We start from the raw sequence: 27460 nt of genomic DNA, 5'->3' as shown, positions 1-27460 counted from the left end.
TTGTGAGATCTAATCTGCGTTCTACACTTGTCAAACAAATATTCATGTTATTCTCTGTGCTTTAATTACAAACGTCTGATTTATGAATGATTCGGCCGGTTGTTCATTATCAAGAAGGTTTGCTTAGCTAATTGAACTTGTGGATACCCATTTAAATACACAGAGGTACAATGCAGGTGAAGAAAAAACAAAACTTCAGCCACCTCAGCTATTCTGGTAGAAAAACGCTAATAACTAATGAGAAACGCTAAAAGAGAAAAGCAATATGTACAATGAAGAAGTTGCTAATAACTAAGAAAGAAATAAAAGTGCAAAAGCCCTCGGATAAGTCGTGAATGCGAGAATGCGAGATGCTCTGTTTTTGTTTTCTGCTGCTCTGCTGCACATGAAGAAACTACAGCAGCAGCTCCACTTCAACAGTTTGGTCCAAATTTTGCTGCATCTGCTTTATATACAAAGCAGTTCCATCCTTTGCCTCTACCTGAATTACGTCAAGTCGGAGTTTGTCAAATCTTGGGATGTTGACATCAAGTGTAATAAGGAATCATGAATATCAACAACTGATGATCAATCACAACCAGATGTATGAGTTAATTTTGGGTCTCGTCTGGGAATAAAGATGAGATTCCAGAGGGGCATCTAAAGTTGCAGTAAAATAAAGCAAGGCCAGAAAACTTGCTCAATTATCCAATCACCTTCAGTAATAGGTCCCAAGCACACTCCATCTCAGTCATGCAAATTCAAATGTCTGAATCCTGCAGATGATTTATTAGGTATTTTTTGGATCCATGTTTCATTTTCTTCTTGCAAGATGACCTGTCTTGAGGAGCTTTGGTTTAGTATGTCCTATTCAAAACTCCAACTCAGTCTCGCCAAATATTCCTCATCATTTTCCTGCCGCAGACAACTAACTGCTCCACCATTGCCACAAATAACCCCCAAACCCACTTTTACATTTGAACCAAATTATGTTTGTTGTATTTAAGTATTGAATCAAATTATTAGTAATTGAAATTCAATGTAAGAAAGAAAATCAAGGAAAAGAAGTGCATTATGTAGTAAGTTATTTTATTTTTGACAGAAAATTTTTTGGTCATTTCTTATATATGAAATAAATTGTATTTTTTTCATAATTAATACAATAATTGTATTCCTACCTACTTATGGTCAATCGCAATACAAGCCCCAATTTAAAAAGTCACATGCTTTTTCCGGCGAGTGACTCAACTTTTCGACCAAATTTGTACCAAAATTGAGATTTTTTCAGTTTTACGGGACCAAAATGAAACCCTAATAACTTAGGGGACTAAAATGAAAATGGCCTGAAATTAGGGGACGAAAATTGCCTTTAAGCCAACAAATTATAAATATCTTTTAATATTTGATGAAATTATATAATTTTTTTGATTGAGATATGAAATTATCTTTACTGTATCCAAAAAAGAAAAAAAAAAAGAAAAAGAAAAGAAACAAGAAGGAAATTGCCAATTATCCCATCTAACTTTAAATACAACCTTATTACTATTTACTACATAAAAATAACAATACTAATTTCATGTCCAATTATTATATGCTAGTCCCTACACATGATGGACAATGGATCTTTTCTACATAAGACATTCCCATACCTCAAAAACCTACTACCACTACAAGAAAATCCCTTCAAATTATCCAACACAAAATATGTTAATCTTGATCCTATACAATTCACCTGCAATACCAGAACTTGCAAACCTTAAACTTTCTGCAAATCAACTCATAGAGGCTTCTTCCGACATGTTGAAACAAACCGAGATCTCTTTCGTCCGTGTTTGTACTATCTTCTCCAAGCATCGACTCAAATTTTAGGAAACTATATTTCCTTTTAAAGTTGATCGCCCCCAGGCGAGAAACGAGGGGAGATTCTAATGCCGAACTGTACGTTTCACACTTCCATGTCTTCGACTTCTGACCGCACCACAAAGCTAGGAAATGCGAGTGTTATATCCCTGAAAAGCTCAGGTATGATATCTCAGACAAGCCTCACATAGTATTCTAACAAATGCATGTGCATAAGGTAATGTAAAATTCTGAACTTCTGGTTAGTCTTGGGAACAAATTTTCGACTGCTATAAAGAAGAACAGAGTTGGCAACGTGCATTTTTTGAATAATATGGTTTGAACTGATGCTTCAAACTTACTTCAGATATGGAAGGGTCATGTTCTTGATAAGAGAAGGATATTTGGATACAAATTCCTTCCACTCGTCTAGGTCGATTTTTCCATCCCCCTTTGCGTCTGCCTCACTAAACGTCTGTGGCATAAGATAAAACCACATGAGAGAGTGAATATATGAATCTAAAGAGATTGTATTCAAAATTCAGAAGCCAAATTGGTTCTATCTTGACCTTGTCTACAATCGTTTCAACAACATCATCTGAGAGTACGAGATCTGATTCATGTAATAGTGCCACTACCATCTCTTTCAACTGCCAAATTACACCAAATGCTACTTCAGAAACTAAACTCGGAGAGAAAAAACTGCGTTCTACTCAGTTGAACAGTTGAGAGCCTACCTCTTCCCTCTCAATGTACCCTGTGTGCCTCAGATCGTACAATCTGAATGCAACTGTCGGAAAATGTTTAGTTAGAGAGAAGAAAAACCAAAGCCACCTATTCAGATCATTAGGTATGCCATGCAAAGTGAATCTTATCCTTACATGCAACTTTCTCTTCAACTGGTGCAACAGGGTGAAATACGCCTAATGACCGGACAAATTCTCCAAATTCAATCACTCCATTACGTTTGTAGTCGAACAAGTCAAATATCTACATGAGCAATTTTCACAATGCAGATTCAGTTAAGGATAGCATAGAGATACATATGTTGTTAACAAGGTGGATATACATTGGAAAGAAATCACACAAAAATGAAGCAGTACCCACCCTGTCAGCAAATAGATTTCTCTTGTTTTTGTTTCTGAAAAGTGCCAGCTGGAATTCTTCCTGATGAGTTTGAACAAAAAGTTGATGCACTATAATAAGATACTTTTTTCTAGTTTGTGAGCGACAGGTCACTAAATCATATATATATATATATATATATATGAACATAGTAACTTTTGAATGAAAAAAAAGAGATATAATCAAGTCATAAGTGAACTGATGACGATACCCTGTGAATGAGCCCGTCATCGATTATGGAGCTGCTTATTTTCTTAAACAGTTCATATAAAGCTTCTACTTCGCTCACTGTGACTGCAAGATAATAAAATCCAATCAACCACAAGGATAAAATCTGAGGGAGCATAGAGCAAATTCGAGTTCAAGCAGTAGACTGAGACTTATCACTTATGGCATATATCTAGCCTTAGCCAAACAGCACAATATTTGATGTGTTCAAAGTAAATGAAATTTGACTATGATCGGAGACATCAGCAGGCATCAAGCAGATTCCTTATGTTTCACTAAGTAAATCATACTCTGGTGTTTTAAACAACCACTTATGATAATCTACGTTTGAATTATTTTCATGTAGAGATCCAATGAAGCCCTTTAAAGCAAAAGATGAGTGTAAGATGAGTGCGATATGGTGCATACTCACAAGGTGTCTCAGCAGCAAGAACAGTCGGCTCCTCGTAACCAGGGACGTGTCTTCGGGATTTAGAGTGAAAGCAGCCCATCGGAATAGGAAAGGCAATAGGTTTGTCCACAATCATATACACTCATGCTAGAGGAACTACTTGTGATAACCCCCACCTGTCGAAATGGTTCATAATAACTTAGTTCGTCCTAAAATGGTTGTTCAAGAGTTCGTCGGATCACCTATAGAGATTGATATCACTATTGCAAATATGACGAAGTGCAAGATCATGACGAGAAGATAACTTCAATGGCTGGCCATCCAAACAAATCATAAAATCCCTCAAGATATAGCTCAATTTGGGATTTTAAAAGAGGAAATGAATAACCATCCTAGAATATACTAAGGCCACCAAATTCGGAGTTTAATACTTGAAATTCACTGTAGCATGAAATATCCAAACACGCTCAATATATTTGTAAATGAACTTAGAATTCTCATTTCCAAATCCATCAATCCATACACAACCTAAGAGTATCCAATATAATTAATTGTGATTAAAATGCAGAGATACGGAGAGCAGGAAACACAAACAAGATGCCAGAGGATATCTGATTTTTTTTTATAGTTTTAAGGCAACAAATGTGGCGATAAATTCCCGATATGGAGCCATACATACTCATGGGACCACCTCTTACCAAGTCAAATTCACCCCTTTTATAAGGGAAATTACAAATTATCATTGGACTTTTTACTATCAGCCAAAAAGCCAAATATCATATATAATTCTAACAAAATCAGTATGACCATAAGCAAATCTAACCCTTTCCTCATTTGACCCTATCAATCAGAAGGAATATCCAAGAAACTTAAATTCCACTAAATGTCAAAGCCAAGAACACTGTGAATATATACAGATAACCTTTTTTAAGGAGCAGACCGGTAAGTGCATGTTAACTGATGTTACTAACCAAAAATTCAATCTTTTAAGCAAAATCCACAACCAAGGAGTTTCTTTTCTTTTCTTCTTTTTTTTTTTCCCCATCCAAGAATTCAACTGAAACAAAACAATCAATGCCCAATATTACAAGATCCTCAACAGCCCAAAAAACATGTTAGATTAATAACGATGATCAGAAGTCACATAGGATCATTTTGTAGGAAATTAAGGTGAAAAAGAATGAATCTTGATTCCGAACCCATAATGCACAACACAAATCAGACAACAACTCAAGAGAAAACAAAGACAAAATATATTACCAATCAAAGAAGAAGAAGAAGAAGAAAAATGAAGTAGCCAAGAAAACCCAGAGAAAGTAGAAAAGAGCTGAAGAGGAAGATAAGAACTAACCCGTGAGGCGCGGGATCTTGGGTACGCTGCTGCTTGTGCAAGTGTTGCTCTTTGTGACACCTAATTCTGTGTCTATGCTTGCATGTTTCCTGCTTATGTACACCTCTCTCTCTCTCTCTCTCTCTATAAATATATACATATATATGTAAAAGGATATTAATGAAAAAGAAAAAATACAACCTGTATTTAGTCTTTTTCTATTTCTTTTGACATAATAACTGTGAAATGGGATTGGTGTTCTTGAGTTCACAGCAGGCAGGAGGCGTTTACTTCTGGGCTCGGTCGCATTCAGCCAGAGTTAAAAGGCTTTCGCTTTCTGTTCCCTCATTTACAATTTCATTGCATTATTTTGTACCACAAATAAACCAAAACCGGACATCGATCTCCATCTCGACGTAAACGTGTAATAAATATACATATGATGTCCACTGATTTAATAATTCATTATGTATTCTTCTCAAGACTCCAACTCCATCTGTCCACCACTATTCTCAGAAACTTATATATATGTATCAATTATACTTGGGCCCCTAAAGAAATGCGAAATGGCGTTTCTCTTCATGAAAAAAAAAAAAAAAAAAACTTCTGAAATTATATTTGCTTTCTCTTTAAGAAATTTTTGTTTATAATTGCACCCCGTTAGTTAGCATTTGGATAAAAAATACTAAGTCGACAAAAATTTCATATAAAAATTCAATTTTACCCTTCCTTCAGCATTATATATAATTAATTGATAAAAATACACTAGTATTACTTTTATATTTATAAAGGGATAGATGTGTATATACAAATTCAAAATTGTGTAATTGTAATAAAATATTCTTGAAAAAAAAAGGCCCACATTTGCGGAATTTGAACTCCCACCAACTTCATTGTGATCTCTCAATTTTCCTACTTTGGCGAATATATCGATATTAACTGGTCAGTCACTCACTCAATTTAATTGATATCTAAAAAGAAAAAGAAAAAAAGATATCGATATTTTTAAATCGATCAATATACTATTGCAACAATCAATACGCAATACATAATATATTTTTAAATCAATCAACAAATTTAAAGCAAAACATAGAACTATCATAATACTATTAAAATTATATTCGAAAGACTCGAACGCACAATTTCTCAATTTAAATATTTCAATCTTACCTGTCAGATAAAGAATCATTGATAATTCAATTGATATTAATAAAATGCATTATAATTTATAATCATATAAGTCCTCGAACTTATCTATCTACACATAATTAACAAGTAGCATATATATATATATATATGTACAAGAAAGCAACGGCTGCCTACGTCTCTACTTTCCATACTCTACAAATGACTGTATTCCAGTTATGTATGTATTTGTCATTTTCTGGCTTACTAAAATAATTAAGATTTTAATGAGTTTATTAGTTGTCCTTGTTAATTAAAATATATTCCAATTATCTCAACCAATAAACTTTAAATTGCTTATCACCAATCATTATCAATTTGGTATATCTAACTCACTATTCAAATAAAAATTTCATTTTTGCCTAACAACACTATGATCATATCCACATTAATTCTTGAAATTCAATTACACCAGATTACTGCAAGATTATCGTCTAAAGGAACGCTTGTAATCTCTAAATACAATTTCAAACCTTTTTTTTTTTTAATTCTGCTAAGAAATGCTATTTTATTTTTTTAAGTAAATTACATGGACTTCCTTAAAATTTGTTATAAATACAAATATCTCTTCTTATATATTTGAAAAATTAAAAATACTATTTTATATTACAAAATACTCTTTTGTGACAGCCCATTGTAAGGAGGTATTTACAATTTTAGAGGGTTATTATTAATTTTTTAGATAATAAGAGGTATTTATAATATGATAAATTTCAGAGGAGCACGTTATAATTTACTCTTTTATTATTTTTTTTAGAGTATTTACAAGTAGAGAGACAGTTGTTCCACCTACAGATTTTGATACATTTTTTTTATATATAATTAGTTTTAATTTTTTACAAATATTATTTTACGTTTTCACTTTTTTACACAAAAATCGTTATTTTACTTATTTCCCGAATTTCAACTTTTTATAAAAATTTGAAAAAACTTGTACGTAAATGTGGTCGACAAGACGAGTAAACGTAAAGCATATAATATGATTAACCTTAAATATTAAAAGCAAACTATAATAACTGAGGTTTTAAATTCAAATTCCATAAAAATCTAAGTATTAATCTTATTTCATTCAAGTAAAATATGGCCATAATTAAATAAACAAAAGAAAGCCATACATATGTTAGTAGATGAGCCATCAAATCCAGAAAGGACTAGAGATATGTTGGCACAAACCGCAGCAAAATCGACAACAAAGATCACCAACACCACTCCTTTCCAAATAAAAAATAAAAAATAAAAAAACAATAATAATAATTAAAAAAAAATGAATAGTCACATCTCTTCTTCTTCTCCATTCCTTTTTCTTTTTCTTTTTTGTTTTGGTCTCCCATTTTGATAATAGTTCATTAGCATGTGGAAAAAATATCTGTTATAACATTTATTTAAAAAATTATATTTATTTCAATTTTCAAAATAAAGAACTATTTATTATTTTCAAATTAATTGCTCTCGTACCTTCGATTTTATGTTATTGACATCAATATGTATAAATGAAAATATTAGATCATAACATGAGAAATAAATTAACTATTCAAGAGAGAAAACGGGGATATGTTTTTAAATAAGAGAGATATACATAAAACAAAAACTCCAAATCGGGATGATTTTAACTCCAACGACCAATATAACTTAAAATAAGTTTCAAGAACCATTTATACTTTCATAAACCGACCAATATAAAATAAGTTTCAAGAAATATTTATACTTTCATATACATATGTAATTTTATATATGAATTATAAAATTAATATAATATTTACGTAAACAAAAATAAATAAATACTCACAATGTTTTAATTTAATAGCAAGTAGCATGTATAATTGAGCGGCACGCGTTGCTCTTGCTCATATATACAAGTCAAAATTTTGAATAAATAAATGAAGTCGTGAAACTTGAAACACGATTAGAGTAGTAAAGTCAATTATGGCTCCTTTCCTCCGAATAGCAAGCTGGCCTGGGATGGGATGTGGATTTAACTTTTAAGTCGTCCAAGGCTGCTATCTTTGATGGTTGTCTGGCTGCTTGTTTACATATTATTATTATTATTATTAATATTATGGATAATTACATGTCTGGCTGCATGTTTACGTATTACTATTTTTATTATGGATAATTGCATCTGCATTCCGTAACATTTCTTTTTATAGAAAATTACATATACATTCATAAAAACTGTTATTTTAAAAAAATGACATATACATCATCTAAAAACGTCAACATTATTACACAAACTACCATTATTTTTTGGCTACTAAGAGTTGCTTCTGTAATTATGCAAAAACAATAATAGTTTGTATAAATAAATTATAAATTAAGAGGTGTAAATGTAATTATCCCATATTTTTAATTTGAATTGAGTTCGATCATATTCAAATAAGAGGATGTTTGAGTGAGTTGAATTATAAGCTTTTCAAAATATATTATGAGATATTTGTAAGCTCTTTTAGAAAAAATAAGGACTTCGCACCCTATTTTTTAAATTTTAATTTTAATCATATTAATTACAAAATGATTCCTAATATTTTATAAGTTGTATAATCTTATTTTATCGAAATATTTTAAAATCTTAATATTATATAAAACGTATGATGTTATACGTTGTTTTAAATAAGTTTAGCCAAACATCCTTTTCATAGGATCGACAATAGCTCGTGATAGTATTTATATATATACATATATATATATATTACTTTTAGGAACAAAAATAAAAATTAATTATGTATTAATGAAAAGAGAATGTTAGAATATATTAATTAATGATGTATTACGTAAATATAGTCTTTAGGTAATTATTATGCAGTTGCTAAAAATGACTAATTATATAATAATATTTATTACTATATACAGTTGATTTTTCACCCACTATATATTTCTTTAGTTTCTAGTTTCAATAAAATTTTGAATTTTTGACATGATCAACTAGGTAGGTTGATGTCATAATTTAATTAATATATTTCAACAATCCTCCAAATAAAAAAGGAAATTAATAAATACTGATAGCTACATAATGACAACGAAATAGATATGCTCAAGTAGAAAATGAAATGTGGAAAACATTGCAGTTTGAACCTTTTTCATTTAAAAAAAAAAAAAAAAAGCTGAGACCTTTTTAGAAATCAAAGGCAAAAGCCAACAATTCCTTTTTTTTCTTTTACTTTTTAGCTTTTCATAAGAAATAATGCTACTTTTTATATTGTTTGATTTGAAATAAGAGTCATAATGAATAGTGTCCAAACAAGAAAAACAAGTTTTGGTCATCATTGGCTTTTTTTTTTTTTATGAATATTTCAAATAATTCACATATTCGATTATTATCAACACACAGTTGTTAATGTTTGTTTATGATTGACATGATATTTTTTAGTAATATAGTGTGATGGGGAATTAAGACAATAATCACTAGAATGAAACAAATACTTTCAAAATAAGTGTTTTTTACAAAACCAACTTGAAGATCTGCGCCTTTTTAATTCAGGTCAGGTTGTTGATCCTGATCTGAATCCATGACCTAACTCAAAGGACCTGTTATCAAGGACCGTTGATGAACCTAACGTCATATAAGTTAGGATCACGACACGCGGCATAATACTTGTGGACTTTTTGGATAGGCAAATGGACCCATTCAGACATTATAAATACCTCATTTACAGTTCATTTATGATAAGATATTTATTATATTGAAAATCCATATTAGATCGCATTCACATTATTTTTCTTATCTCGAACTCCTTCACCAATTTAGATATTGAATGGGTCTTTGCTAAGGACCTCCCAACAACCTAACAATCTGCTTTCTTTTCTCAGGTTCCAAACTTTTTCAAGAATGCGAGGTCTGACAACCTGCGACTCGGATCATAGGATTTATTTAGAATAAATTTATTTAAATTCTATGAATCAATTGAAATATCATGTTTCTTGTGAAAGAATTCTTGAACCAATTTTCTCTTATTACTTTGAATTTTGCAAGAACATGGACGTAAGTCAATAACAACCGCATCATCTTTAAAGCAATTTACGTCTTGTGATAGTTAAAGTATTTTAAAAACCCTTTTGTGTTAAACAAAATGTTAAAAATCAGCCCACGATCTTAGAAATATAGTAATAATTAACCCACTTGCCGACAGCAGTAGGACAACCGCATTTGGTGTGCGATTTGTTTTTGCTTCTAAAATGACAATATTGCTCATATCCTCCGCGAATACAAGACATCAATTATAAAACAGTCCTAATTTAAACAGAGAAAGATCACAACGTACAACTTCTCCGGAACATCAAAGCCAACTTCTCTCATCCGCTTTTGCTTTGTAGAATTTGTATGGTTGTGATCTTTCTCTGTTTAAATATGACTATTTCATAATTGAGGACTTGTGAGGGCAATTTTTTTCATTTAAGAGGAAAAAATAAATTGCACCATCAAGCACGTCTCTTCCACTGCTATCCACAAAGGGTTACCTACTATATTTTCAAGATCACAGGAGTATTTTTTTATTATTTTATTTAATAAAGGTTTTTTTTTTAAAAGAAAAAAAACATTTTGATTATGACAAACCCCGACAACCTCGTGAATATCCATTTATCCTAAATGCAATAATGTGGAAAATCAAGCTTGGCCTACACTAAAAAAATGAGCAGAAATTCAAGAAATAGACATTGAAGCATATAATGACTTGTAACAATTGGAGCTAAAGGTATAGAATTAGTGCACATTTGAATTATGGGCCCTCACCCGAACTTTCACACCGACAAATTTCTGACGGCTCCACAAATCTTCACTAAATACTAAAGTATCAATTATTAGGTCCAAAACTATGTCTTATGCAATAAATATAAGAGATACTTATACTCTTTTTTTAAAAAAATTTTTTTGACATAATTATATGTAAACTCTTTATGATTTAAAAATATATTTAGTATTTTTAGAATTTATTTCTATCTAACAAATAGGTCAATCTATTAGTGAAAATTCACTGAATTTACTGGCATCAATAGAAAATCTAAATGAAAATTAATATTTGCATTCAATTGATTTATTACTGACTTGTTGCAGGTTAAATATATTTTTTCCCACTAAACTACCTTTATAACGGTAAGAATATACCTCATCACATGTATTAAAATGTGAAGACGTATGAGAGTAATTTGGTCATAAAAATATTTACTTGATCTTAATAAATCAATAAGACAATCGAGAGTAAATATAAATTTTTATTTAATTTTATTGTTAATATCAGCAAATTCGATAAATTTTAACTAGTAAAATTATGTGTTGTAAACACGCGAACAAGGAAAAATGAAATATAAATATCGTTAGTTCAGATCAGGTTTTCAGTTTTGATATTAAACCTATTTGTTTATGAAAAAAGAATATTACATTTAGATCAATGGATCTGTTGTTGGAAATTTTTCAAATTCTTGGTAACAAATTTGGAGTTGTTTGGTTTTCGAATTTTGTTGATTTGGAGTCCTTTAAAATCATTTATTTTATTAAATTCGAAAGGCGTTCATCCAAACACAACATTAGTGCTAAGTACTATGAAAAGAATATTTATATTTATACTAATATAAAAAAAAAAAATTATTTATACTTACAAATAGCGGTTACTGACACGATCGCACCAATTTTTTGTTATTTCAAAAATGCCCTTCAATTAATCAACTTTTCAAATTTTAATATGTTAGTTTTCTCTTTTTTATATATTTTACATAGAAATAATATAGTTGGATTCTTTTTTTCTGTAAACCTCGCAAAAGCGGGAGAGCGAGAACTCTGATTAGAGTACCTGTGCCCTAGTTTATTCATGTGGTTGGGTTAGGCGTATCCGAAACGTAGGTCTGACTCTCTCTCTCTCTCTCAACCTGGCCATCCCTTTCTTCAGAGTATGTGGTCGTCCTCTTTCAGATTGAAATCAAGAAAGAGTGGAGCAACGAGCAGTCATATAATTAAAGTTGACATCTGTCTCTGTCCATCAACCTACTTAGCATATTTGATTAAGAGCTTTTAGGCGAGTTTGAACTATAATATAAGGGAAAGGAGAATCTTCTAAGAGTCGGGTTCTGTTCCATCCCCGATGTAATTGATTAAGTTCCACTACTGGCCGAAGTACATAATGGAAAGAAAAGGCATATGACACTGCTTCAAAGTCATAAGCTGATCCTTCTTCGGGCTGCTTCGGATCTAGAATCGGGGCCCTTACGTTTGGAAGTAAAATGGAAATGGGCCGCTATAGATTGCTGTTCATTCCACGTCGGCCCATTATTAATGTAATGGGCCCATTACATTTACAAAATCAATGTAAATTGAAACCCTGAAAACGCACCCTCTTCACACACAACACACAGTAAACTATCCCACACAAATGGCGCTCTCCAAACTCTCATTGTTCAACCACCTCACCAAAACCCTAACAAAACCTCGCCCTTTGCGGTTTCACGCGCCACCACCCACCTTCCTCCCAATCCGCCTCTTCTCCTTCGCCACCCCAGAAGAAGCCGCTGCTGAACGCCGCAAGCGCAAACGTCGCCTCCGCATCGAGCCCCCACTCTCCGCCCTTCGGCATCAACAACAGCAGCAACCTCGTCCTTCTCCCTCTCCAGCGCCGCAGAACCCTAATGCCCCCAAGCTTCCAGAGCCCGTCTCAGCACTTTCCGGAAATCGCCTCAACCTCCATAACCGTATTCTCAAGCTCATCCGCGAAAATGATCTCGAGGAGGCGGCGCTCCTCACGCGTCACTCCATTTACTCCAATTGCCGACCTACCATTTACACTTGCAATTCCGTTATGGCTGCTCAGTTGCGGCAGTTAAAGTATTCTGAGCTTCTCTCTCTCCACAGATTTATCACCCAAGCCGGCGTCGCAGCTAATGTCGTGACGTACAATCTTCTCCTCACCGTTTATCTCGATTGCCGGAAAACTGATTTGGCGTTAGAGCAATACAAGCAGCTAATTAATGATGCCCCGTTTAATCCCTCAACCACCACTTATCGCATTCTGATTAAAGGGCTTGTGGATAATCAGCAAGTTGAAAAAGCGCTTGAAATTAAGGATGAAATGGAGACAAAGGGGTTCAAACCAGATCCTACAATCTATTCCTACTTGATGTTGGGGCAAGCGAAGAATTCGAATGCAGAAGGGGTTTTTGAATTGTATGAGGAGTTGAACCAGAAAATGGGGTCAGAGGAGATTTTAGATGGGGTGGTTTATGGGAATTTGATGAAAGGGTATTTTTTGAAAGGAATGGAGACAGAGGCTATGGAATGTTACAAGAGGGTTCTGGGTGAGGGCTCTCCTATTAAGATGAGTGCAGTTGCATATAATTATATTTTAGAGGCTTTGAGCAAAAATGGCAAGTTTGAGGAGGCACTGAATCTGTTTCAGAGGATGAAGGATGAGCATAATCCTCCAAGAAAATTGAGTGTGAACTTGGGGAGTTACAATATCATAGTTGATGGGTATTGTGCAGAGAAGAGATTTAGCGATGCCATTGAGGTTTTCAATAGCATGGGAGAGAAAAGGTGCAGTCCGGATACTTTATCATATAATGTGCTGATTGATCAGTTGTGTAGTAATGATAAGTTGGCTGAGGCAGAGGAGCTGTACAAGGGGATGGGCGATAAGAAGGTAAGTCCAGATGAGTATACCTTTGTTACCCTGATGGACACTTGCTTTAAGGAGAATAGACCAGATGATGCAGCCCAATACTTTAGGGCTATGGTCGAGGCTAAGTTGAGGCCGAACTTGGCGGTCTATAGCAGGTTGGTTGAGGGATTGGTTAAAGTAGGTAAAGTTGATGAGGCGAAGTCATTCTTTGACTTGATGGTGCCAAAACTGAGGATGAATGATGATGCCTATAAGTTCATCATGAATGCGTTATTTGAGGTCAGGAAGCATGATGAAGTGCTGAAGATTGTTGATGGTATGTTGAGAGAGGATCCAAATGATTTCACTGAGGAGGTAGAGGAGTTTGTTAGAGAAGGGTTGAGAAAGGAAGGGAGGGAAGATGAGGTGACGAATCTTAAGTCAGACATAGAACGGGAGAAGGCTGAGGCAGCAGCTAAAGCTGCTGAAGAAGCTGAAAGAGCCAAGGCTAGTGCTAGGGCTGCAGTTGCCTCTCTATTGCCCTCTAAGTTGTTCGGCAACAAGGATAGTGAGAACAAGGATGTAGAAGAGGAGTCATCTGAAGCCTCTGAGGATGCTGCAACTACCTCTTTTTCTGAGAAAACAGAAATGCAGGCTGGAGAAGGAATTGCTGATGAAACTTCTGCAGGTATTACTTCATCCAACAATGATGTGGGACAAGAATCAGCAGAAAGTGTAGGCAATAGTGTAAGCGAGCAAGTAACAGTTTGACAGGGCAAGTTTTGAACTGAAGGGCAATATTATTTCTCCTTTGAAAAATTTGAGCATAATACTAATATTTGCAACCTCATTCAAATGATATTTTATGAAATTGAGATACGAGGAAGTGTATTTGTAATGCATGTAGCGATAGTATGGAGGATGATGCAGCCCACTTGATGCACCTTTAGTTCCAATGTTGTTGATGTGGCTTCAGTCCACAGAAACAACAAAGAAAAATTTCCTTCCGTGATTTTTTTGGTGCATGTCTTATTCTTCAGTAAATAAATAGGAAATCTTGGTGGTTGGATGTACCTGTTTTGGCACGAAAAAATATGTTCTTTGAGTTGCTATTTCAAGTTACCAGATCTTTAATTAGCACCAGCAGCAATTTTCTTCTTTTCAAATTTGAGCTAGAAGAAACAGAAGCGTGGTTGGCACTGGGCAACTGATGCAGATTTAATCGGAGCGAGTGAACCAAGGTCACGGTGCAGTGCGGGAAAAACTAAAAGTAAAGTAGAAGAAGTGAGCAATATTTAATCTTCAGAAACCAAAGGCAATTGAAAAGCCATTTGTTATGTTAACAAGCAGAATTTGGATGATATGAAACAAGCTTATGTAGTGTCTCCAAGACACACACAACCGTGCAGAAACAATACCCAGAAACACAAAGAAGTTGATTCCTAAACTGCCTTTCTTAGTTTAGTTACAAAGATTTGGTATGCACACCCCAGCATCTGGGTTCTGCTGTTCCTTCCAAATTCTTCCAGTGACTCTGAGCTTAAGCTCCTTTCTATCACCTCCAGAGAAGAAAAGCGCCATGTTTCGTTGGATAATGAGACCATCATGACTATCCCTGACCTTTCGGTGGCTATCTCTAATGCTTCGTGGGGTGCCTTCCCATATCAGCTTTCTGCCATTTGCTCCTACCTCTAAACTGTAGCTATAGTTGCGTGCTTCAATTTCATCGCCCATAAAACGAAGAAATGCCATGTAAACGGGGGCCATACCAAGCTGAAATGCTTCAAAGTGAAGGCAGAAGTACTGCCCAAAACAATGGAATACCTAATGAAATGAGAAGCAGAAACAGATTACTTATCCATTTACTATACAGAGAGTTCTCAACGAGCACCAGTAATATTTGTTTACACCTTTTGCGTACATATACCATTATCGTTTGATAATATAACAAATTAGGTGTAGTTAGATACTATATACTTCAACTGAAACTTCGGTGTTCCCAAACTAAGAACGCCAGTGGAAAACAAGGATGAGCAGCAAAGAGTACGATGTAAAGAAAAAGTAAGAAAGGCATGTTATTGAATTCTTATAGAGCATATAACAGAAATCTGAACTCACGGTTAACATCCATGTTGCGTTTTCTACTTCACGAGGATTTGACTTCACATAGCGGTGGTTGAAGGTACAGCCAGTGTGCATGTCCACCTTGTGATCATCTCTCAAGTGGGCAACCAGATAAGGAATGTCCCCCGTCACCACACACTCCGATCCAGCATACGGACAATTGTAGGGTCTGAAATTGCAAAGTGCTTCGTGTTTAAGCTTGCTGTAATATGGAAATATTTCTGGGCAGCCCAAAGAGTAGTACTTGCAGGGCAGCTCCAGTGACTCGGCAACCTTCTCTAGTGCTAAGCATCTGATATCGCCAAGCTCCTGTCTGCAAGTTGGACATCGATTATGAACTCTCGTTTTGCATGTAGAACACAGAGTATGCCCGTTGTGACACTGTAGAAAGAATAAAGCAAAATGAATGATTTGTTCTCTTACATAAGTCACAAGAAGTAAATATTAGCTTCTTCTGGCCAGACATCCGACACATTCTAATTTCCTTGCTAGGTAAACAGCACAGAAATAAACTAGGACAACAAGCACAGATTTTGTGTGGTGGGGATTGATAAACAACAAAAGGTTTCTTCATTAGAATATTAGGATCACGAGAGACTGTAGCACTTCTTTCTGACATTAGCGGCAGAAGCTCTTGAGAAGCCCCATTTCATGAAAAAAGATTGCTTACAACAGATTTTCAACTCACCTTGGCTTCAAATTACTATCGAAAGCACCCCCTTAAGCATCTAAAATTCTTAATCTCCTTTGTTCTTTTCTCTGATTAATTGTTCAAACTAAATCCTCACCCTTATATATGTCTTTTTACAAAACCTCCAAATTTTTCGATTACTCCGTAAAGGACACTAATCCAAGAACCATGACACGAACTTACTTTCTAATTCGAGTCCACTGTTAACAAGAAATTCGAGTACCCTGTCAAAGTAATGTCTTTGATGAGAGTCCAGTGATACTTTTATCCATCAGAAGATTATCTTAAACTACATTGGATGACTATACCCTACATTCAACTCCACTCAAGTTCTCTTCAGGACAAGGGGCATCAAAATCAAACCAAAAGACTGAGGCATTCAGCACCACAATTGTCGAACAGAAAAGTAAAAGAGGCCTAGAAACTGAAAAAGCTAAAGGAAATGAGATAAAGAAAGAGCAGACCTGATGGATTGGCGGGTACATGGAATTAGTGCAAACAGGGCACTCCAGCAACTCATGGACGCTTGTGGGAGCAAGTCCAGAGGATATTATATTAAGAGGCTTTGAAGAATACTGATTGGGATGAGAATGATGACTGTTATGTGGATGTGAAGTTACTGAAGACTGGATCTCTTCATCTTCAATTCCATCTGATGAAGAAACACACTCCACACTTTCCATTTCAATTGTTGCCATTTTGGGGGGAAGAGATTCCCACTTCCAAGAATCTCGATTTCTCCGACACAGAACCCAAAGATCCAATCTTTTCCCCCAAGAAAAATGTGAAATTCTCACTTGTACAGCTCTCCAATCTTAGGTAGAAAACTTTTTGCAATAATCTCAACAACCCACTCCAAGAAACTTAATCATTTGCAGAAACGTCGTATACCCACTTCCGAAGTCTTGATCTTTGGCAGAAACCCGAGATGCACTTCCAAAATCCCAATCTTTCTTCGGTTCAAGTTGCCATTGATCTTCTGCTCTCTCTCATCCTTCTTCCCCCTCACCTTCAGCTTCTTCATTCCATGGAGGCAGAATTAAGAGAAGAAGAAAAGAGAAGAGTTTGGCAAAAACAAGCGCCGACGAAAGTGCGAGAGCCCGATTCACAAAGAACCGAAAAGGATCAAAAGCGGGTTCTTGTCCTTCTCTCTCTTTCAGGTTTATGAGAGGAGAGAGAAAACGAGGATCGCCGTTGGTTTTAAAATAATTCAACTTAGGAAGTTAATCCCACGGCTACGGACAGGTTTCCGTCTCTCATCCTCTTTCATTTTTTCGTTAAAAGGAAGGTTCTGTTTTCACATAGCTTTACAGTAGTTGCTAATATGTAAGATTTGGGTTTTTGGCTATAGAATTGTGGGAAACATAACCCATAATTTTCATTACAAACATTGAGAAGTAATTGGCAAACTTTCCATAAAATCATGCATATATAGGCATTGTTCTTCCACAAGTTGACAACACTACATTCCACAAATGCTTCTTGTGACTGCAAATGATGTGTTCAAACCACCAGAAGACAATGACAATAAAAGTTAAAAATAAAGTTTGGAAAAGCATCCTTTTCATGTAATTTTCTGACAACCAACACCACATGCTTTTTCTAATTGCTTACAAATTCATGTACTAATATCAAAAAATTGAAAATTAGAACCAAATTGTCTAACAGTAGCTGTCTTTTCATTTTCTACTTTATTTTTTTTTTTCACTTAATTTTCTCTGAGAACAATGCTAGCTATCAACGGAACAACCCTTAAGATCAACAACCAAAGCTGTAGTTCTTTTTCCGTCCAAAATAAGGATGAATGTATATTTTTTTGAAAATTAGTGAAAAAACTCCCTAAAAATTGACCATTTTATTTTAAAAAATTCAATTATGAGCAAATTTTCGTCAAAAAGTGATCATAAAGAGTAATTTAGAATAAAATCTAACAAGATCGGGTACGTTAACGTTATAAATGAAAGTGAGGCACTAAAATGATTTTAAGTATAAATTTAAAGGACTAGTTATTATATTTATCCATAATTAATTCAAGTGTAAGCAAACAAGATTCTAACCAAACCACCTTGCTTTGCAAGAGTCGGACACGCTTAACTAAAAGCCCAAACCTAAAAGCTAATCCCATGTTATTCCACCCACAAAACGATTAAAATAACACCTCAAACTTTGATAATTTTGAACACCCAAGTGCACTTAATTATGTACTAAAAAAGCGCAACTTTTCTTTTACCCAAACCACATTTGACTCATTTCAACCAATTATACTTATCATGCAACCGATTTTTCTAAATTATACATCAATTATATAACAAACATATTACACTAATATATTTATCATATAATTAATTCAATTTTTGCAATTTAATTCGTATTAAAATTTCCAAATGAAGGCGTCAGTATAACTGCAAGTCTACGGACTTCCAGCAGCCCAGCCTGGCCGGTCAGGTTGACCGCATTTGCCAGAATATCACCACAAGGGCTTTGATATTATTATCCTCCAACCGAGTCTTATCAGCCGTTGGATGTGTAAACGATGATATAGTAAAATTGGATGTCCAATTGTGCTTATGATGATGTCGTAAAGCGCTATATTGATACAGTGCAAGTCGCACCACTCTTCCCTGTTTGTGGGGTGGCGGTTCTTCACAGACAATCAGATGTCCGACATCCATTTACAGTAGGAGCAGCATAAAGGTACAACAAACCAGTAACAAGTTCAGCTTTCTAAATCTGCTAAATAATATTCTTTCTTATTTATGCTGTACATATAGGAAACATCAAAGTTTACAACGCGGCAATGGAAGGAAGATCGTGTTCTACCTCAGCTTCTGCTTCAGACCCTTCTGAAGATGTCTGTAATGCGAAAAACAAAATGTGAACATAAAAATACACACATGTAATGGAAAAACTTATGTTGGAATCTTGCAGCGTTGGCCGTACCTCGGGATCTTTCAGTTTATGTTGTGAAAAGTAGCGGTCTAATGCCCCCTTGCCGTAAAGAATTTTAGCCCTAGATCCACGCCCCCCGGACCCAACAGATTCCTTGTCTACTATGACTGCATCTATTATATCGTCTCCTGTTCTAACATCAGGAATCTGCATGATAAAACAATCGATATTTCATTGCAGCATCAAGGGAAAAGATTAATGAGCCCGAGAACAGAACAAGAGAGGAATGACAAACCTCATACATAGCATCCATCAAAATGTTCTCTAACATTGACCGCAAACCACGAGCTCCCGTGTTCTTAGTTATTGCTTTCTTTGCAATCAATCTCAATGCGTCTTCCGTGAAATGCAATTTCACCTATGAAACAAAAACATATATTGAATAGTGAAAACCAAAAGACGACCCTCTACCGTTTCACTTCTTTCTGTAGCAATGGGGATTGTACAATATGATTATGTTCACTGGAACTTTAATGGGAGAGGGAAAGTAAACTTACTCCGTTCATCTGGAACATTTTTTTGTACTGCTTTCCTAATGCATTTTTAGGCTCTGTCAGAACCTGGAAAACAGATTGAGTAGCTCTTAAAACTTCAAGTACTTGTGCAGATAATACGATACAAGACAGTTTATTGTCATAATCAGACAACAATCAAATAAGCATGAAAAATTCGTGGTCCGAGTCGATATACAAGAATCAGTCACTAGATCAACCAATCCATGTTATTGCCAGCTCAACAGCTAATGATGTCATAATCTCCACTCTCTTCAAGAGCAGCAGGAGACAGTAAGAAATACAGACTTGATTCTGTGAAAGCAAGACAATTAAAGAAATGTGTGGTTTCTGAAAATAAAATTCTCACCTGAACGAGCTGCTCCTCTGAAAGTGCTGATAAGTTAACAAGGACGGGAAATCGGCCGACGAACTCAGGTATTAGACCGTATGCAATTAGATCGCTACTTTCAACCTGCAAAACCCAATAAGTCATCGCATAGTGCATATTCGCATATAGAATATTCAGGCATTTTCCATGTTGAGTGTAACTGATTTCATCCTATCACCACACACATGCATAATGAAGAACAATGAGCCGCTATTAAGCTTACAGTTTCCAGTAAGGATGACGTTACAGCAGCACTTGTAACACCACCCGTTCTCATGTTTGCTCGAATAGGTGCACCAAACCCAATAGAAGAATCATGACGTCTGAAATGCATTTCTCGAAATTTGAGTTACAGAGATAGGAACCAACTGTAATTGGCATTTTAATTGCTAAAGTCATATGACCTCTCTGAGATTGTTTTTTCCAAGTCGATAAAAGCACCACCACATATAAAGAGAATATCTTTCGTGTCAATCTGCAGAGAGAGAGAATTATGTTGTCATGAGACTTCCATTTCACAAAACAACCATAGAGTTATGCAACGTTAAGCAGGCCATGAAATTTAATATCTGAAACAATCTTGAAACAAGAACACAAAAATTCATCTGTGAAGCACCATAAAATACGAAGTCATAATTACACTGGGTGATGAGAAAATTATAAAATGTGCTGTATGACGAGCTCACTAGTCAGGAAAAAGATGCGGTGCGCTCAAAATAATTCTCCTGTCGGTGCTCAAAATTGCAAGTACGATAAGTGAAGAAAGAACCACAAAATATGCTTCACATTCAAGCGCAATACCCAGGAACGGGATATATATGGTTTCCTCTTATGACTCTAGAGCTCATAAGGGAACATCCTCTACCCTCTCTAGCAAACCACACCAATTCAGAAAAGCAATTAAGTCAATTGGGTAGTGTAATAAAATCAGCTCCTCTTCTGGGTTCACGGTTTGATTGAGCACTGGTGTATTGGGAACCAAGAAAACAGTTGCACAGTGATGAATCTGCTTAAACCAGCAGGCCCATTATGTTTATCAAACAAATTGTATGGTCAACTGCCATCCTCAAAAGAAGAACCTATCTTGATCTCACCATAAAGCACCAAATTACAACAGACTAGGCCACTTACTTTACTAGGTAACTGTAGTAGTTATTACCTGGATATTGTCGCCTCTAGGATGCTTCCGAGCGCCCTTCTCTGGGACATTGACCACCTGAAGGGAAAATTCAATGAACAGAAGCTAGCTTCAAATCAATCAGGTCAAGTTCAATATCTATCTCAGGGATTCTTGACACAGATTCAAGATCCTACAATCCATTCGTAGGATATGAAGAGAAGGGGCAGAGGAAAGAGCATTACATAGTAGAATTCAGAGTAATGAAACATAATGTCAGCATATATATGCATCCTGACAAGGATTTAGTACGAAAGATTATGCAGCGTAAGTAAAATTGTAGAAAACCAAAGCCTAATATATCTTGAATTTGATAGCCCTTTTGTCAATGATAACTACAATTTAGCATCAGACTTTGTTCTCCCAAGAACTTAGTGTGTGATGTATGACGTGTATCTATAGAGCATTAAAAGCAACAAGGAAAGAAGTGTAGATTGGTTTCAGCCCATAGACCATAGAGCAGCTTTCAGATAAGCATAGTTGTGGACGCAGAGATGAATCAGACCTTCAAATGATACAATCAGATCCATCCACCACCAAATATAGTCTGAATATCAACACTTGATTCTTGGGAGAGGTTTAAATTAGGCATGTTGTTCAGAGCTCCTTATGTAATAGCAAGAGAACAGACAGATGCACATTATCTCATCAAAGAGACAAAGTACTTACAGTCCCCTCGAGCATTTTTAGTAGTGCTTGCTGGACACCTTCCCCAGACACATCTCGACTAATGTTGAGGCTCTCTGCCTACAGATTTAACAAAGAATAAGATGGGGCATTAGAAAGCTATACAAGATTTCAACACAGGTGATGTTGATATTGATAAATTAGTTGACTCATTGGCAGCTTAATTGGCACCTTTTTTGTGATCTTGTCAACTTCGTCAATATAAATAATGCCTTGCTGAGCAGCTGCCACATTATAGTCCGCAACCTGAAGCGAAATGGAAAAGATGAACTAAACTACAAAAAATTTAAGTATTGTTGCCAAAACATCTTAGCACCAAATCCAAAGTATAAGAGTCTCATGCACACAAAAGTTACAAATTTTAACCAACAATTCAAATGCTAAATCTGAGAAATCTCCCCAGTTCAGGATCAAAAGAATAATTTACTAACATATATCTGAATTCTTTCATTTACATGTTAACCCAAACAAATTTGTGGACAAAGAGCATATCAACATTTTAATTTCATGACCTAAAGATTTGCCGATAATCAACGATGATCCAGCAGGCTATCTTAAAATAACCGTACCGTGTAAAATGATCCTTTTTAGCTCAACAATCCATTTGTGTACAAGTATGTAAATTCAGATACCAATTCTAAAATTGTGAAGACAGATCACCATTTTCGTTCCCAGTTACCGACATAGTACAGTACAAATGTCACAGTCAATAACGCTTACGATAGAGCAAAATCCCACAGCAACAAACATAAAAATCCAAAATAGGATGAAGTAACTTTAAGAAACAGATAAAGTATAAGGAAAACCAGATGCAGGACCCAGCATTCACAGAAGTGCCCAGATTATATTGTATATTAAGGATCTCAACAATATCAGGAATTATCCTGAAAAAAGCTCTGAACAACAGGTCATTCCAACTACATAAGAGAACTTTGTAGAACTCACCATAAGCAGCTTGTATAAAATGGACTCCACATCTTCTCCAACATATCCTGCCTGCAAATTAGATATACTTATCACAGGAAAGATACTATATACTAAAATATTGAATTTGAGTAAGAAAACCTTGTAAGCTTTGTTGAAGTTATCAATTTGCCGAGTCTAATACTTATAATGGGAAAACCTTGTTTTCACAAAATTGAAACTAGTAACCGTTATCCGCTTGGCAAAAACATTACAATTGTCCACAATCTGGGAAGTTAAGTTCCAGATTAAAGCAAACGAATTTCAGAGGACTGTCATCCTATATCGCAAAGAAAGATAGAACAACTTGCCTGAGTAAGCGTAGTTGCATCAGCTATTACAAAGGGAACATTTACCAACCGTGCCAAAGTTTTGGCGAGTAGTGTCTTCCCTGTCCTTAAAATGAGATGAAAAGAACACAGTGAAACAGTAGAATTGGAGGAGAAAAGAGACTTGCTCAAAATCAATACAGAAAGGACGGCTGCTAACTCATTATTCTTGCACTTATAAAAGTTCATTTTCACAAAAAAAAAAAAGAATAAATTCTCAAGAAAATCACATGACATCTTAAAGATGGACGGATCTTAAAATAGATAATAAATAAGACTGTTGTAATGACCATAAGTCAAATGATTTCACGTGTCTACCATATTCTCACATATGTTACAGTGCTATACCAACCTAGCATTGTTATGAAACTAAATAAAGCCTCAGAATCCAATTCCTTATAAAAGCAAAGTTCTATTGCATTTTCTCTCATATTTCACAAAAATGCACATAGATTATGACTCCTCTGAGCAACCCATGACGCAGATAAAACTTAACACAGAAACCTGCCATTCAGTAAATTACCTGAACCTGTCGGCCCCATTAGAAGAATGTTACTTTTCTCAAGTTCCACATTCTCATATTCTTTGCCCTCAGTTTTGTCACCATTTGTACTCCCTGCAGGCCTAACTTTCACGTATAGCAATAACATCAGATAGTCTTATGTCAACAATGAATAGTTAACAAAGTGACTACAAATAGTCCAAAATTTACAAATATACTCTGATCCAAAAGCCTGAAAATTAGCTACGGTTTCTGGAAAAGGAGATATGTACTAGATTGAGCTAGATGCACTACTAAAATCTATTACACTATAACTGCAAAATGATTGTAAATCAAGCCGAGATGGAGGTCAGCAAGTAATCACCTTTGCGAAGAATCACTATATATCCTCTTGTAATGGTTATAAACAGCTACAGAGAGAACCTGCAACAGTTTCAAGTGACAAATAATGAACCCCAACGCAATGCATAACATCAAAATAAAGCTTTAATCCCTCAGGCCCAATCAAACAATCATCAAATCCAGCGAGATAAACCTTTTTAGCTCTCTCCTGGCCGATCACAAACTTGTCAAGTCCTCTGCATATTTCCTTCGGGGTCGGGAAATTTGGACCGAGATTGGACCCGCCCCAGCAACCATCTTTCTGACCGGGTCCAAATCCTCCACCTGAGCCCGCATTTGAACCGTCGCCATCAGTCACCTGAATAAACTTAACCCCCGGCCTCACCACAATTCCATCCCCGCCAGCCCCAGGTGGCTGCCATACCTCTGGTGGGTCTCCCTGAGAACTAAAATTCTCAATTTTCCTCTTATTTCTAGAGAATTTGGGATAATTTTTGCCATTATCTATATACTCTCCGCGCAGAGAGAGGGGCTTGAATGGGGTAAAGTTGAATGGGGAACTGGAGAGGAAACTCGAATTATTTTGATAACTATTGTCAAATCCAGAGCTCCACTGGAAGTGGTTGACCCTACCGGCGTGCATATGGTTCTGAATGAAGTACCTAAATTGTGACACAGCAACTGAAGCTGTTTCCCTCGATGATTTTGACCTCAAAGCAGCTGCCATGGCAGAATCTTGAGGTATAACGAGAAAAGATAAATGAGAACTCGCAAAGAAAGGAATTTTTTGGTTTAGAATGAAAATTGAAACATTGGTTTGGACGAAAAGGTCAAGTGGGTTCTGATCGATTCTTCGAATTATGGAGAACAAGACAAGAACTTCGTGAAGAAAGGATTTTTTGAGGCCTAGAGTGAAAATTGGGACATGGGTCTTGGAGAAAGGACGAAAAACTTATGTGGGTTCACCTCAGATTCTTTGATTTGGGAATTTTTGCCACTTAAATTAGTGGGAAATCGAAGCAAAATACAGTGAAGATTGGATTTTTAGGGTTCCGGATGAAAATTCGTGTACGACTCTGGCAGAAGAGGAATTTAATTTTACCTGGAGATTAATTGAATTGTTGATATTACGAGAGTTTTCCGCGATTGACATTTCACATTTAAGGTGAACTGAGATTATATTCTTTTTTTTTTTTTTTCTCAATTCTCAGATTTGAGGACCATACCATTGTAGTTCCTCTAAAAAATATCTGTTTCCGACAGTTTTGTAAAAAGGAAAAGATTTGAAGAAAAGGAAATTAAATAAAGAAATTCTGGATTTTTTTTTTTGCATATAGCACACACCACTCTGACTGCGACGTCGTATTATGTTGTTGGTAGTGGATACTATTTTCCACGAGTGCCAAAGACAAATGCAGCAACAAAAATATCAACTGTAATAGAGAGAACATTCTCCAGAGCTTGGAAAGAAAAGTTTCCCACGTCAAAAACAAGAAGCTAATACTTGCATTATACATAATCCACTTTACAAAATGCTACAGAAAACCTATTTGTTCATCTTGCACTTTGTATTGCAGCACTCATTCCCAAACATTAGGACCATCTATCCCTCGTATGTGCTCATAGGACAAGAATGAATCCTCTGCCCAGCGGGTACCCAAAGAATGTCGAGAGAGAAATTCAGCCTATTGGTTGCTCTCAAGTAGTATAATGTTCTATAGATATACGTTTCAGCTGGAGCTCTCGACTGCAACAGCTTGCTTGATGTTGCCACTCTCTCTGTGTTTGCCAAAAAGAAGTGAAGAGTCAGCAACTAACAACAGAACAAAGGTCAAAAAAAAGGAAATGTACAATGAAAAATCTGCTCAACAGAATAGATCTTTGTTCTTCGAGAAGCATTTTATGGTCATTTCATATCGTTTATGTGGAAGCAAATTTTTTGCATATTAAGATATCCAGGGAACAGGAAATATATGCTAACAATTATAAGGAATCTCACTCAAATTTGGACATCAGATTTCTGGCTTCATCAATAGCAGCACTTGCAGCATATACAGCCAACTTCTTCACCTGTATATAGATCAAGACTCAGTCAACTCAAAAGAGCATTTATCATGAATAACCACTAAATAGATTACAATTAAGTACTTATATTGACCCAGAAGTTGCGGGATTACAACACAGTGACTGACAAATACTTGCCTATCATTATCAATAAACCCAACATAAATTCTGCTCCACAGTGGATTGTCAAATTTACCTCACACAAGCATGTATAGTCATCCAGCATTAGAAACATGCATTGTGATTTAAGCACTAACATGTGAGCTCTTTCAGTCCTCTGCATAACTTCTAGATGGAATTATTCATTAGGAAAGACAGCAAAAAGCACTCAACACATATTACATGTTTATGACCATTATAAGCAGGTCTTCTTGAAAGGTAGAGATTTCTCTCATTTCATTTCAGTAGCACATCCTAGAACTTCAGCCAAATTGATGTTTATTCAGAATCATATTTACACAAAAAGTTCATATTCTTGTATCAGATTCAGGAGGTATCTAGTCAGAAAGTGTGGAAGCATGGTTCCTGATATATCTAAGCAATAATTTTCTCATCAACTGCATGTAATGGTTGCATGAGATCGCTGGTAGCAATATGGCAGGAGAAATTAATTTTGACAGAGATTCAGCACAAAAACAACGCACAACAAATATGGAAACACCAAATTGCTATTTTTAATAAGGAATTACAAAAGTCAATCACTATCTTGCAACGCAGGAATCATATTGATAAAGTTATAGGAAGAAAGAAATTTGGGGGCAAGTACCTCCAATATATCTTGCTTAGATCTATGAGACTGAGGAAGCAACCGAAATTCCTGTGTCAATCGGATGCATTCTTGAACATTATCAGGGGATACAAAGTCCACAGCAACTTTTGTGCAGGACTGACAAAGAACAGGATAGCAGCATATTCAGAAGATTTTATAAACACAGTGGAACAAACTTGAAGTAGAATATGCAAAAAGGAAAAAAGATGAATAGAAGCTAATCAATGACCACAGACCAAAAAATTGCAAAAATACAAATGCAAGCAAAATTCTATGATCCAGTTTCAGTTGTAATTATGAGATTTCACCTGTGTATTTCTCACTTGA

General features: G+C 35.3%; 5 protein-coding genes across 5 annotated transcripts in view; 1 reads left to right on the top strand and 4 right to left on the bottom strand.

Annotated features, from left to right (window-relative positions):
* On the bottom strand, positions 1489–5231 carry LOC105160359 (calcineurin B-like protein 4). The gene is made up of 9 exons (XM_011077690.2): positions 4914–5231; positions 3584–3738; positions 3155–3237; positions 2926–2985; positions 2700–2808; positions 2556–2608; positions 2388–2468; positions 2181–2293; positions 1489–1988 (listed from the first exon to the last, which is right to left on the bottom strand). Exons 2-9 carry the CDS (start codon positions 3696–3698, stop codon positions 1925–1927), a joined length of 678 nt encoding a protein of 225 aa, XP_011075992.1. The 5' UTR covers positions 3699–3738; positions 4914–5231; the 3' UTR covers positions 1489–1924.
* On the top strand, positions 12377–14723 carry LOC105160357 (pentatricopeptide repeat-containing protein At3g49240). The gene has a single exon (XM_011077688.2). The coding sequence runs from the start codon at positions 12434–12436 to the stop codon at positions 14423–14425; it is 1992 nt and encodes a 663-aa protein (XP_011075990.1). The 5' UTR covers positions 12377–12433; the 3' UTR covers positions 14426–14723.
* LOC105160356 (E3 ubiquitin-protein ligase SINAT5) lies at positions 14931–17845 on the bottom strand. The gene is made up of 3 exons (XM_011077687.2): positions 16934–17845; positions 15773–16159; positions 14931–15478 (listed from the first exon to the last, which is right to left on the bottom strand). Exons 1-3 carry the CDS (start codon positions 17165–17167, stop codon positions 15116–15118), a joined length of 984 nt encoding a protein of 327 aa, XP_011075989.1. The 5' UTR covers positions 17168–17845; the 3' UTR covers positions 14931–15115.
* LOC105160355 (CLP protease regulatory subunit CLPX1, mitochondrial) lies at positions 19009–25455 on the bottom strand. Its single transcript, XM_011077686.2, has 15 exons — positions 24494–25455; positions 24323–24381; positions 23980–24080; positions 23439–23518; positions 23110–23160; positions 22336–22410; positions 22147–22224; positions 21460–21516; positions 20705–20775; positions 20524–20623; positions 20280–20384; positions 19916–19978; positions 19654–19776; positions 19410–19565; positions 19009–19322 (listed from the first exon to the last, which is right to left on the bottom strand). The coding sequence occupies exons 1-15, from the start codon at positions 25025–25027 to the stop codon at positions 19254–19256; spliced, it is 1722 nt and encodes a 573-aa protein (XP_011075988.1). The 5' UTR covers positions 25028–25455; the 3' UTR covers positions 19009–19253.
* Positions 25714–27460, bottom strand: part of LOC105160354 — a gene marked incomplete in the record, with an annotated part of 11042 nt that continues 9295 nt past the window's right edge. The window contains 4 exon segments of the mRNA XM_020693352.1: positions 25714–26079; positions 26300–26370; positions 27131–27250; positions 27442–27460. Coding sequence (XP_020549011.1) covers positions 26031–26079; positions 26300–26370; positions 27131–27250; positions 27442–27460 — 259 coding nt within the window.

Source organism: Sesamum indicum, linkage group LG4 (genome assembly GCF_000512975.1).
Source record: "Sesamum indicum cultivar Zhongzhi No. 13 linkage group LG4, S_indicum_v1.0, whole genome shotgun sequence".
NCBI classification, from domain to species: Eukaryota; Viridiplantae; Streptophyta; class Magnoliopsida; order Lamiales; family Pedaliaceae; genus Sesamum; species Sesamum indicum.
This window is presented reverse-complemented; position numbering and strand designations above follow the sequence as displayed.

Coding starts and splice junctions, on each gene's coding strand:
- LOC105160359 (XM_011077690.2), bottom strand. CDS start 3,698: ATGATTGTGGACAAACCTATTGCCTTTCCTATTCCGATGGGCTGCTTT. Junction 2,809..2,925: donor GAAATCTATTTGCTGACAGG/GTGGGTACTGCT, acceptor TTGCTCATGTAG/ATATTTGACTTGTTCGACTA. Junction 1,989..2,180: donor ATGACCCTTCCATATCTGAA/GTAAGTTTGAAG, acceptor TGAGCTTTTCAG/GGATATAACACTCGCATTTC.
- LOC105160357 (XM_011077688.2), top strand. CDS start 12,434: ATGGCGCTCTCCAAACTCTCATTGTTCAACCACCTCACCAAAACCCTA.
- LOC105160356 (XM_011077687.2), bottom strand. CDS start 17,167: ATGGCAACAATTGAAATGGAAAGTGTGGAGTGTGTTTCTTCATCAGAT. Junction 16,160..16,933: donor TGTACCCGCCAATCCATCAG/GTCTGCTCTTTC, acceptor TTCTTTCTACAG/TGTCACAACGGGCATACTCT. Junction 15,479..15,772: donor ACGCAACATGGATGTTAACC/GTGAGTTCAGAT, acceptor TCATTTCATTAG/GTATTCCATTGTTTTGGGCA.
- LOC105160355 (XM_011077686.2), bottom strand. CDS start 25,027: ATGGCAGCTGCTTTGAGGTCAAAATCATCGAGGGAAACAGCTTCAGTT. Junction 19,979..20,279: donor CAGAGGAGCAGCTCGTTCAG/GTGAGAATTTTA, acceptor TCTGTTTTCCAG/GTTCTGACAGAGCCTAAAAA. Junction 19,777..19,915: donor AAATGTTCCAGATGAACGGA/GTAAGTTTACTT, acceptor TTTGTTTCATAG/GTGAAATTGCATTTCACGGA.